The following is a 13,297-nucleotide window of genomic DNA, read 5'->3' as shown; positions in this document are numbered from 1 at the left end:
ATTCTTTATCTGACATTCTGTATTTATATTTTGTTAAGTTTATTTTTACTTGTTTGCAGTATCATCTAAGTGTCACATGGCAGAGTATTCTTTGGGGACTTTTGCGGTCTTTCCTATACACAAGCTCACTCCTTTCAGTTTTTTTTTCACCAACTCTACTGGCATGCTGAGAAAAGGAGTAAGATAGATAGAGAAATGTGTTTAGTTGTCACTGGGGGTAGTTTTAACACTTTTTTAAAAAAGTGTTACAACTGTCTCCACCCCTGTCAGCCAGTGTTTAGGTAGCTGTAGCAGCATGATGGTTTGAAATGTTTAAAGAAGAAATGCCTCACATTTTACCCAAGATACTACTCTCTAATCTAATGCAAGTTACATCATTCTAATTCCATCAGTATCAGTACTAATCAAAATATAGACTTGGTCCAAAGAATAACTTTAATACCTGAAAATCAGTATTTTGGCAGTTAAATCTGCATACTTCTTCACACAGCAATGAAATTTCACACACACGGTCAGGAAGGAAGGGGTCATACAATAAATGCATTACATGACCCATAGGTCATCCCCTCTTGGTGAAAGTGGGGCTGTTATAACCATCCCCTATTACTCCCCAATTACTCTGTCTTTGAAATGTAAGTTCTGATGTGGAAGTGTACATTTCTGCTTTCCTCTTGAACAACAAAATACTTGTAGGCTGCTGAGAATATTCTGAAACATGTAAAGGTGGCTTCAGCTTCACAGTCTTGGCTGGACAACTGGACAGTGGCTCCAGACCATTTAGGCAAAATTGGAGCCCACAGCTCAATTTTCACAGTATTTTATCCACCATCAACCAACGATAAGTATGGCATTGAGGTATTCAAACTATCTGAATGTAACCAGTGTTACATAAATCTAAAACTGTTGTCTCTTTCTCTCTGTTATTGTCTTACAGGACCCCCAGTAAGTAGACCAGACCCCTTATGAGACCTGCATGTGGTAAAGTGACTGCTGACTTTTTGCACTTTTGGTGTGAAGGAGGTAAACTGAACACTCTCCCTCGAACATACCCGATGCCAATATAATGCCTTGACTGGATGCAGTGATAATGTGCAGTGCATTATATGGCTTATTATATTTGGCTTATCTTTTTTTTTTTTTTTTTTACATTTTTTAAATTATAAACACAAAGCAGACATACCAACACATCAAAATAGAAATAAAAAGTGAAAAAAAACAACACTAGAAGACAGCAATAAATTAGAAGAATAGATGAGGAGGGAAGGGGGTGTACAATTTTATGAAATCATATATATGATCGTATACATACAAACATGTTCGCATATACACATACATACACAACCATACACGCGCGCGCGCACACACACACACATAATCGCACATATGTATACATATATGATCATATACACATATATACACACGACCATATACACATATACATATGCACAGGTTCACAAATCATGTATGGTACCTGGTACAGCCTTTAAATCATAATAAAGCATGGTTTTAGGGTATTATAAAATCATATTAGTATAATGTCCAGAAGTAAGTTAGTAGCACGTTCCATACTTAATAAATTCAAATAGTCTTTGAGCCATCCAGACAAAGCAAAACAAGAAGGTTTATGAGTCTTCCAATTCATGAGAATGATTCTCTTTGCAGCAAGGAAGCCCATAGTCAGAAGGACATGCACAGATTTTGATTTTATATGGTCAGGTCTATGACCGAGAATGCATGTGATAGGACAGGCAGATATTTTGACTTCTAGTATGTCTGTTAAAACATTAACAACTCCAGACCAAAAAGTCCTAACTGCAGGGCAGTCCCCTAGAAGATGTATAAAAGTTCCACGCCCTCCGCAGCCATGCCAACAATTATCTGATAAATCTCTACCCATTTTAGACAAGTGAAAGGGGGACAAATATGATCTACACAATATTTTAAATTGTACAGTCCTATATCTCATGCATCTGGATGATAATATACCCCTCCTCCAGATACTATTCCACTGTTCAGGAGTGAGTGAGGTATGAAGATCACTCTCCCATGCCTGTTGAGTGGGAATGAATGGATTAGGTAGGGCAAGGGATAGAAGTTTATATATGCTAGAGACTATACCACGCTTTGTGACAGCTTGTATTAAGCTTCGGTCTAATTCATGCTTAAATGAGAGGGTAGTGTTACCATGTATTCTTTTATAAATAACAGATCTAATTTGACGATAAACCAAAAATGATGACTCTGGAATATTAAATTCAGTCAGTTAAACAGTGAATAATTTTTTTTGAACCAAGAAAAGGGGAAATGGTATGGAATAGCCGAAATTACATATGTAATTCTGGGTAAGATATTCATTTTAAGAATTTCCACCCTTCCCCAAAGTGTGATGGGTAATACTGTCCATCTATTTAAGTCATCTTTAATTTTAGCTAATAAATTAGGCCCATTCAAGTGGAAAATTTTACCAATAGATGAGGTAATAATAACACCAAGATATTTCATACAATTACTTTTCCATACAAAAGGTCTTCCAGCTAAATCAGATTGTGATGTATGTTGGTTCAGTGGCATCGCTTCACTTTTACTCCAGTTTATCTTGTACCGAGAGAGATGACTAAAGGATTCAACCATATCAAGAAGAGCTGGTCATGAAACTGAGGGGTTACTTAAAGTGACCAAGATATCATCCGCGTACAAATACATTTTAAAGCTAAAATCACAAATAGAGACTCCTGTAATATTATTATTAGCGCGTATAGCACAGGCTAGTAGCTCCAGGGCGAGGACAAATAATAAAGACGGGACATCCCTGATGGACGCCACAATGCCGATTAAATAATGCTGATTTCAGCCCATTAGTTTTCACACTTGATACTTGTGTGTCATAAAGTGCCTTTACCCAGTGTATGAATTGAGATCCAAAATTAAATCTGGAGAGTGTGGCTAGGAGAAAAGGCCATTCAGTTCTATCGAATGCCTTCATAGCGTCTAAAGACGCAGCAATTACAGGAGCATCTAATTGATTTGCAGCCGTTATAACATGCAAAAGTCTGCGCATGTTATTGGCAGAGAGGCGTCCCGGAATAAATCCAACATGATCTAAATGAATTAGAGAAGGGACCACTTTCTCCAAATGCAGAGCTAATACTTTTGCCAGGATTTTATAATCATTATTTAAGATACAAAGCGGTCGGTAGCTATCCATTTGGCTTATAATAATCTTTCATGAAGCAAATATTTTGGATACAGTTTATTGTAAGGATTTACTGTTTGAATTAATGTTTTAGGTACCTGGTCTCTAACAGTATTCAGTTAATATGTTCCCCCCGTGTCTGTGTGGGTTTCCTCATAAATTAGTGACTCTAAAGTACCTGTAGGTGTAAATGTGACTGAATTGTTGGTCAGTCAAGTGACAGACCAGTGACCTGTCAGCCCCTCGCCCACTCAGCTTTGGGGCAGCCTTTGGCCCATGCTCTGCACGCATGGAATAAGTGGATCACATCTTTGGTTGGATACAAATAGTTGAAACCAAGCCTTTGGTTAAAAGGAAAACCTCCTGAATCCTGTGCCTCCATGGCACAAAGTTTCCAAACATCTGGCCACTATGAGTTTGACTTTGTACAGCTGTGTCAGTTTTAAAATCACCTCTGCCAAATGTCCTTCCCTGGAAAATGTGAGGGATAGTTCCCACAGAGGAAGTTTTTAAGGTACATGAGGTCAGACAACGAGGCAGATTTTCCACTCTAACTACACTTCCATCTCCACAGGATCTGAGCATTGGTCAGATTCCACATGTCTCTCACATTCTGCCTGAGATACAGTACATCAAACACCTTTACCTGGATTTACCATTGTGTAATTTCCATGTGACGAGAAAATGACCCCCCCCCCCAACCGCCCAGGGCGCCTGTCCATGGGCAGGTCCCTCACTCTGACATCTCTCCACTTAGTGCATGTACAGGTCCTGTTAGTGTATGTGTATTTCGGACCTGTGTGTAATTGACAACAGAGTGAAAGAATTGAATTTCCCCTCAGGGGATTAATAAAGTATATAAAATTAAATAAAAAGTTAGTTATGGAGACATTAGTTTTAATGTTTTCAATAGCAGGAGCCAAGTTTGTTATCATTATGTTGTTCAGTCCATGTGTCAATTTTATCCCTAATTATGTTACTCCTGATGTAGACCATTTAAACTGCCAACCTTTGTTATTACAAAGGGGACTAGGGGACAGATATTTGATAGGGGAACTGCCTCTGATTTAAACCAATTCTATATCCAGAAATCACTGAAAAAGTGTCAGTAATCAAGCGTTTTCTGGTGCTGCTTGGCGGCCACAGGAAACCAATAAAATATCCGTGTACAGAAATAATTTTCTGCTCCTGTTGACCTAAGTGGACACCTTTATTGTTAGAATTTGCACGTGAAGCTATTGTCGGTGTTTCTTAAAAAAACTGCAAATATTGTGACAACCTCTGTCTAGTGTCCCATCCTAATTTAAAAGCAGAGGACATTATGCCAATAGTCAGTACAGTTGCCTTTGGGTCTGTATATAATGTTTTCACCCATTCTGTAGATGATGTAACACATACAAACTGTTTTAAGTTGTAGAAGAGGAATACGAAGTCAACCTTATCAAAAGCCTTTTCAGCGTCAAGTAAGAAAGCTCCTATGGGCTCAGCATTATTCCTAACTTTCCACAAAATATGCACTTCCCAGTTTCTGCCTTTCATGAACCCCACTTGTTCAGTGTGATGGAGTGGCTCTTTCACTGACTGTGTTTTTCCCAGTTTTTGAGGAGTTTTGAAATAGAATCCCGCCACACTCGGTCTTTCCCCTTTTTATAGAGTAATGTAATCACGGCTGATCCCATGCTTGTAGGTAGGCCCCCTCTACTTAAGGCATCTTGATATACTTTCAATAATTGAGGTGAAAGAATATCGCAATTTTTTTTAATAAAAGTTCACAGTGAATCTGTCATTACCTGGCTTCATACTAAGGATAGCCCTATTAATTAAAATCTTAAAATCAAATTAATGTAGTAAAAGTGGCAATGTTTATTGTTTCACATTTATATAAATAAAAAATACATATATATAAATGTGTGCATAGACATTATACATTTCACTCATACATTCATATATTTTCACTCATATTTATATATTTAACACACACATTGATACATTTTTCTCTCATATTCATATATTTTATGCACACATTCATACACTTTGCTCTCATGTACATGCAATCATGTATACATTTAATACTATAAGTAATATATGTATGTAAAAGGAAAATGTATGTATGTTGAAAGAGAATATATGTATGTAAGAGAAGAATGTATGCATGTGTGAGTGAGAGTATAGTGGAAACGGAAGGATTATAGTGGAAACGGAAGGCACTCCATTTATCGTCTACATACTCTGGTACAGTAGGTGGCGGTATACACCTAATGAGCAATAGTTGCAACGCGCCATAAAACCAAACGAAGAAGAATAATTTATCGTGCTGTGACTGGCTGAGAAGGATGTTATTGACATGGGTCTGCTGTGGTGAAACTACAGTGTTCTGAAGATGGACTACAAAATGCACACGATGAGAACGTACGCCCCATACGTTCTCATCGTGTTGTTTCATGCAGGATATATAAACATGGACAACACGGTGAAAGATATTGTTTAATTACTAAGGTTGGAATTGAATTTAAAAAAGGAATATAGGCTACCAGCCGCAAACTGAAACGAAATTGTCACATTGAGAATGTTTGCTCACACTCACCCATCTGAATCCCAAGTAGTAGAATGAATTAATGATATTACTAAAGGCTGGCAATACAACAACGCTCAAATGAATAAATGACTGATGCAAACTGAGCATATGTTACGGTGCGTGACCCCTCCGTCCACAGCTGTGTTCAACTTGTTCGTTTTATAACAGGATAAACAGATATCAAATGCATAATTTTGTTTTTCCGTGTGAATAAAAAAAATAATGGAAATCCACATGCTTTTTCCATTTTCTTCTTCAAATGAGCAATTGGAGTAGAAATTAGACCACAACCAGTAATTAACTTGTGTTTGGCCTTTATTGTTAAATCAATATTATGTGCCTATAGGCGTCATTCAGGTATGGCGAGGTATGGCAGCTGCCATACCTTGGAAAAAAAAGAGAGAGAGGTTCTGTAGTCATTACTACTAGGCGCACTGGCTGGTTGTTTTCATTGTACTGCACTTAAATAGGTCAATAACGTGCTCATCAGTGAATAAGTGTGTTCGCCACTTCGCTCCTACGCGAGTTTTGAGTGAGTTACCGTATATTTCCAAATAGTCGCCCGGTGGCAAATAGCCGCCGGGCACCTAATAGCCGCTGGGGGTTTGACCCCATTTTGCGTATTAAACGTCGGTCCGGTTAAACACCCAGGCGATTATTTCCTCATTCATTGCCTCATGGCTGTCCCTCCTTCAGGGACTGTTTGCGCTTTTACGCACGGGTCGGTGATGAAGTGGTGCACATGACTCATGCTACGGACAGACGGACGGACAGACAGACAGCCACGTATCCAAAATAGGTAATACATCTGGCTATATTTTTCCCACATCAAATATCCGTGATCACCTACACCTGCGTGCGTAAAAGCGCACACAATTCCGTGTCCTCTCACCGCGGATGCTGTGATTTGATGGCCCGGTACTCATTGTAGCCCACTCTTATAAGACCCAACAATAAGAAGAAGAAGAAGAAGAAGAAGAAGAAGAAGAAGAATAAGTTACTGTGGACCTATATGCCATGCCTTTTAATGAAATTACCAGAAGAGTTTGCTGAAAAACAGGTAATGTCAGCCTGAATTACTCACGTGCGTCCCCGGTGAAAATCGCTGACATGCATGGGGAATACAGCTTCTACAGGCTCACCATAGCTTACTGTCAGCGACTCAGGGACCAGAATTCGGGATGGCGGACCGTCGGGATGGCAATATGTCGGTGTGGTGGCCTGTAACTGTTGGTTAAATGGCCCGTTCGGTTGGTATTCGGATAACTGGTGTTTTACTGGTATAATGCAATAGCACCACCCAACGGTGAAACCCGTGTACACGAAAGAAATGACCCACTCTAAATGGTTAGAGATTTTTGTACACAAACTCACCCCTACATTATACACTATTTTTGCACTAAAAACATACTGGACAGGAACTGTAACCAAATAACGGCCTGGTGCAGGTCGGTGCAAAAAAAAAAAAAAAAAAAAAAAAAAAAAGCCTTGAGCAAATAGCCCCTGGTTCTTTTAAATGCCTGGGGTCAAAATCAATTTTGTGAAATAATCGCCCGGGCTGCTATTTGGAAAAATACGGTATCTATGTGTTGTAAAAGCATTTTGCTCTGCTGCTGTAGACAGCCTGTCTAAATGATGTCTTGAAGCCTGTCTGATTGTATGTGGGTTTTTTTCTTCATGTCGGCATGTTAAGCTTGTATTTTCAGTCTCTGGAGACACATAAATTCGCCTATACAGTATTGTACCAAATTGGCCTTTGTTTTACTGTGTTTCATACACTGGACCCCTTGGTTATCTTCTAGAAATGAGCTTGTAATTAATTTATTTTCTTCATTTTCTGTGAAGTTAAACACATGACTAATGATAATTAAACGTCCGCTCGCTGTCCGTGGTGCTGAAAACGTCCGATGTTTTCACTGCTCTCACCAAGTCGTGCATTACATGCAGATATGAGGTATTATGAATGTGAGAAACAGCTTCATGTCCTTTGAAACAGTTTTCAATAGCATAGTATGTACTTCTGACAGGTCAAAGACCGAAGTGAAGTTTTATATACGTTCATATTTTTGAAACTCCATCATCAGTAGCTCTGTGACGTCATGTCATATTGCCATACCTTAGCTTTGCTGAAACGACGCCCCTGTATGTGCTCCTACTGCATAGATAGACAGATAGATAATAAATAATAATAATATTAATAATAAAAGGGACATTGCTGTGCCTCTCTTTATGGGGAAAAGCGCTTATTGTTTCTGCTGCGGGGTGGGGTGCTCGCTGCAGGTATTTAATAACCTCAGGCAGATATCTTTTAACATTACAGTCTTTTGTATTTTTTGTTATGATCCTTCCACTGTAGCTCTGCAGGAAACACTGTACAGTTTTTTTTTTCTCAAGACCACATTTACATAGTTAATGGGTCCTATTGTTTGTCCTCACAATGCTATTGGATAGAAGAAGTGTTTATAGGTCTGGTCATCTGGCCATGAACTCACTCTACCTGCAAACTTCCCGTTGAGCTCATCTCCTTTTTTTGCATGACTGGATTTGTCAGGATTAAAGTAAGTAAAATTCCTTAAATATTTTTTTTGTGTTTATTACAATGTCTAGAACATGTACATATTTAGTTATTTTGGAAAACATTCATCAAATTTGATTTATAGCTTGTTATGTCTATGCTGTAATTCTACAACGTTGGGTCAGTGTGGTAGTCAAAATAGCCTGTGCTTCCTTACACATTACATAAGGTCACTGCACTTCTCACATGGTCATAAATTGAAAAAAAAGTAGTAGAAATTTAAAGTATTAGATGATTCATTGTAACAAAGCTCTAAATGTGCTTTTCTGTTAAATTTTTACTTAGTTTGGCTTAGACCATAATTAAACACATGAATAAATTGTATGGGGTATTTGAAACACCAACATCTATAGCAGTATTTGAAACTCCCTGTATCTTTGTAGTTTTTTGTTTGTTTTTTAACTTCTAAATGATCCTGAGCTATTTTTCTCAGTGTTGCCCAAGCAGCAGTTTGTAGCATTAGGAGATAGAAAAATGGGTTCTGAATGTTCTGGATTTGTTGGGGGGATGCCTGTTGCATTGTTCAGGGACAGGTGCGAATGGTCTTGAATGTGAACCTGTAAGTGCTCTGGGGGGATGTGTTCCTTTTAGTATGATAAGCAGAGAGCATAATAGGCCAGCCAGACAGTATTGTTTGAATGTAGTAAACCACATTGAAACTGACGGAGGAAAAAGTTTTATAAATACATTTTTTTCCAATATTTTTATTTATAAATGCTTATTCATAAAACTATGATTGTTGTGTGATTATCACTCATGATATATACTGTTATGGGGCTAAGTGAGCAATCAACCCTGCAAATGAATACTTAAATGTTCTGTATATCTGTTCAGACAAAGTGAGTACAAACACAGAAGTTCTGCTCCCAACTATGCCCAACGTTGCAAATTTACAACATTTCCCTAAAAACTTACTAAAATTTGAAAACTCTTTGATTTCTGCATCAGAGGCCTCCTAAAACAATATCTGAGAGGTCAAAAAAAAAATTGCTCATTTTTTTCTATATCTGGGTCTTACAGGGTTAAATCTCCAGATACGCCAAGTATATGCGTATTTACGCACGAGGCACAGCAATGTTACTTCATTGATTATCTATCTATTTTTTAGATTCAATTTTATTTATATAGTGCCAAATCACAACAAAAGTCATCTCAGGGCACTTTACACATAGAGCAGGTCTAGATAATACTCTTGAATCTATCTATCTATCTATCTATCTATCTATCTAGGCCATAAGCATAGCCGATGCCAATGTTTTGAGATGTAGTAGGGGCAGATAATATAGATATAACAATAAAGGCGAAAAACAAGTAGGTTTCTGGTTTCGGTTTAATTTCTATATCAATTAACCATTTGAAGACGAAAATGGGAAAAGCACGTGGATTTCCGTTTTTTCTCATTCACACGAAAATTGGAAAATTAAAATGATGCATTGTATATTTGTATATTTGTTTATCCTGTTATAAAACAAGTTAAACAAAGCTGTGGACGGAGGGTAGCCTACACCAATAGTAGCGAAACGTTCATAGTTTGCATCTAAGTTTAACATAATGTTGAAAGTTGAAAAAATATATATGAACAAGTTATGGCATGAGATGTATAATGCTTCATAAACAGCGGTAACTTATATGGTGATCTCCTTCCTTTCTTGGTCATGTTGATCTTTTTCTTTCCTCATCATTTGAGTTTGTGAATGGTGTTTAAATATTGCCACCGCAATGACTTGTGGGATGGAATTATCTCCTTTCCTATCGCGTAGGAAGGTCCGATGTATCCTATGCTAAAGGAGATCTGAAAGGAAGCATTGAACCTCCTTTCCTTAGTGTTTAGAGAACTCGAACAGCTCTTATCATGGCGGCCACTAAACTACTTCTGGGTCATTTCACTCAGCTAGGAACCTTGCTAAGCAAATATATATATATATATATATATGTGTGAGAGTGAAAATACATGTATGTAAAAGAAGAATGAAAATATATGTATTTGAAAGGAGAATGTATGTGTGTGAGAGTGAAAATATATGTATGTGAAAGAAGAGTGAAAATATATGTATGTGAAAGGAGAATGTATGTGTGTGAGAGAGAAAATATATATGTGTGTAAGGAAAATGTATGTGTGTGAGAGAGAAAATATACAGTGGTGGAAAAAAGTTTTCGGACACCCTTAAAATTTTACACAATCTCAAATATTATCATGAAATATTTGTGGAAAAATCTTTTTTGTGTTTCAAAAGGTGTTGCTGCATTAGACAGATACAAACAAATACAAATTATATTTTTTTGTTTATTGTTTACAAGAAAAACTAACAAAACTAAATTCTTGACAGTTTCAATATGTCAGTTCTCAACATTGTAGGTATCAAAGTCAACAAATAACAGAGAATGTGTTCAAAACTGAACAAAAAATAAATAAACCATCACATCATCAAATTAATATTTAGTAGTCCTGCCATTGGCACGTAGTAGAGCTCTAATCCTGGCTGGCATGTTCCCCACGAGCCTTTCACACTGTTGAGGGGTAATCTTGTCCCATTCTTCTTGAATTACTGCTTTTAATTCTTCTAAATTCTTTGGTTTATGCTTTGAAACAGACCTTTTGATAATCCCCCACAGATTTTCAATGGGGCTCATGTCCGGGGATTGAGCCGGCCACTCTAAGACCTGGATACTGTGCTCCTGCAGCCAAGTTCTATTGGCCTTGAATGTGTGGCAAGGGGCATTATCTTGTTGAAACATCCAGTTTTTACCTCGACGGAACAGTGCATGCGCAGAAGGGAGCATGTGGGTTTTGAGAATGGTACAATACTTGGTAGAGTTCAATGTGCCATCACAGACAATGAGATGACCAACACCAGCAGCACTCATGCATCCCCAAACCATGATACTGCCTCCACCATGCTTGACAGTAGGTACTGTACATGCTGGAGATAATGCTTCGCCTGGCCTTCTGCGTACCCTCACATTAGTAGGAGAAAGTTAAAGCTGGAAACTGGACTCATCTGACCACGAAATCTTCCTCCAATTCCTGGCTGTCCAGTTCTTGTGTGCCTGGGCCCAATGACGCCGGGCTAACCTCTGTCTCTCATTGATCAGGGGCTTCTTGATAGCCTTGTAGGACCTTAAGCCATGATCTAAAAGTCGGCCACGTACAGTGCGGGTGGAACACTGGACACCAGTTTGGTTTGACCACTGCTGCTGAAGCTCCTGTGATGTCATTCGGCGGTTTTGCCTGCACATGCGGATCAGGATGCGGTCATTTCTTGTTGAAGAAACCCTTGGACGCCCAGATCTCGGTTTGTCTTCCAAGCTGTTGGTTCGTCTGTATTTCTGTAGAGTGTATCCAACTACTGAAGGACTGCATCTGCACTTCCTGGCTATCTGGCGGCAGCTGTACCCTTCCTGGCTGAGAATCTTTATCTTCAGGTGTGTTTCCTGCGTTAGGTTCCTTGTTTTAGCCATTTTGTTTTAGCCATTTTTTTGTCTGAAGAACTTTCAAATGTGCTGGATTTATGTAGACATGAAGCTTGGCAACAAAAATTGTGTCTTTTAACAAAAAGAACGACCTTCATCACTGGTACCAAAATGACCCAATACTCAAAATTTCTTATGTATTTTTATGGAACCAATCAATTTTAAGTTTTTAATGGCTTTTTTAGGATTTATTTAGTATTTTAGCTGTGACTGTACTAAAAGAAATTGCACCTGAAGACCTAAGAGTGATTCTTAATGCAATATTTCACAAATGCATGGGGTGTCCGAAAACTTTTTTCCACCACTGTATGTATGTGAAAGAAGAGTGAAAATATATGTATGTGAAAGAAGAATGTATGTGTGTGAGAGTGGAAATATATGTATGTGTAAGGAGAATGTATGTGTGTGAGAGGGTGAGAATGAATTATGTCTTGTATGGCCCCTCATACATAATAGGTGGCATTAACCATAACGAATAACACACTCTCTCAACCGACATCTCCCTCTCTCCCTCTCCCTTCTCTCTCCCTTCTCTCTCCCACACACACACACCTTACCTCCCTGTCAAGTGTTAAGGAAAATACATAGGACATAGTTTTATACAGTCTATGGCAGCAACAGTCATGTTGGAACACATGGAAACAAAACTAACAGGTCAATAGAGTAAATATTACTCCTGATATCACAATACTGAGTAAAGACAGTAACATTATATAAGCATGAAGAACAGAGACATCAGTATCAATCATTCATCCTGCTCTCCGAGTAGACTTACTGTATGCAGATCAGCTACCTCAGCTACATTTTAAGTTGACCATTTAGACTACATATAAACAGCTTTCATTTTAGTTTCTTTTTAACGATTTGCTATTAGCCCTGCTACCGCTATGTACTAAACCTCAGCAGAGGTGAATGAGAGACTGCCAACAGAGCAGAGTGAAATATCGCCTTCTACGTGCTGAACACCTGTCCAAAAAGTAGCTGGCTTTTTGCTGGCGAGGGTTTTATTGCACTTACTTAAAGTAACAAGCGTAGCTGTGGTCAGTTAGAGTAATCTTGGAGTTATACTCAATTCATTGGCACTGCGGCCTGTTTGCTGTTCTCTGAGTTCACTCCGTTTCATGTTTGTATGGTGCTGTGTGGTGGAGGTCAGCCCCGACATGCAGGAGCAGGAGAAAGGCTGCAGCATGATGATACATGAAACCAAAACTTTAAAAAGCAATGTTAAAAGAGCCAACAACATTGGAGCTTTTTAATACTACAGTCTTTATTAATTTTGCCCCGGGGCCATTAATACTGGGTTTTGGTACTTGGTATTCTGAGCTGGGCCACTCGCAGGTTGTCTCTGGGCTGGATCTGGCCTGTGGGCCGGATGAATAGGCCTGCTCTAGTGAGTCCTTTTGTTGCCTTGTTAGTGATGGGATGTTAGGTCTAATACAGGGGTGGGGAACCTTTTTCATATCAAGGGCCACATCAATTTTTA

The 13,297-nt window shown here is 38.5% G+C and overlaps 2 protein-coding genes across 4 annotated transcripts in view; both read left to right on the top strand.

Annotated features, from left to right (window-relative positions):
• The window catches only part of LOC125904025 (collagen alpha-1(XXIII) chain-like), a 129,477-nt gene extending 128,496 nt beyond the window's left edge, over positions 1-981 (top strand). The window contains exon 3 of the mRNA XM_049601290.1: positions 935-981. Coding sequence (XP_049457247.1) covers positions 935-966 — 32 coding nt within the window. The 3' untranslated portion in view covers positions 967-981. The remainder of the gene's footprint in view (positions 1-934) is intronic.
• The window catches only part of col13a1 (collagen, type XIII, alpha 1), a 200,598-nt gene continuing 188,271 nt past the window's right edge, over positions 971-13,297 (top strand). For 2 of the 3 annotated variants that reach the window (XM_049601203.1, XM_049601204.1), the window contains exon 1: positions 971-1,020. The gene's annotated coding sequence lies outside the window, so the exon portion shown is untranslated. The remainder of the gene's footprint in view (positions 1,021-13,297) is intronic. The other variant, XM_049601202.1, reaches the window with a different exon arrangement.

This window comes from Epinephelus fuscoguttatus, linkage group LG16, assembly GCF_011397635.1.
Source record: "Epinephelus fuscoguttatus linkage group LG16, E.fuscoguttatus.final_Chr_v1".
In the NCBI taxonomy this organism is placed as follows: Eukaryota; Metazoa; Chordata; class Actinopteri; order Perciformes; family Serranidae; genus Epinephelus; species Epinephelus fuscoguttatus.
Note: the sequence above shows the minus strand (reverse complement) of the source record. Positions and strands in the feature narration are given on the sequence as shown.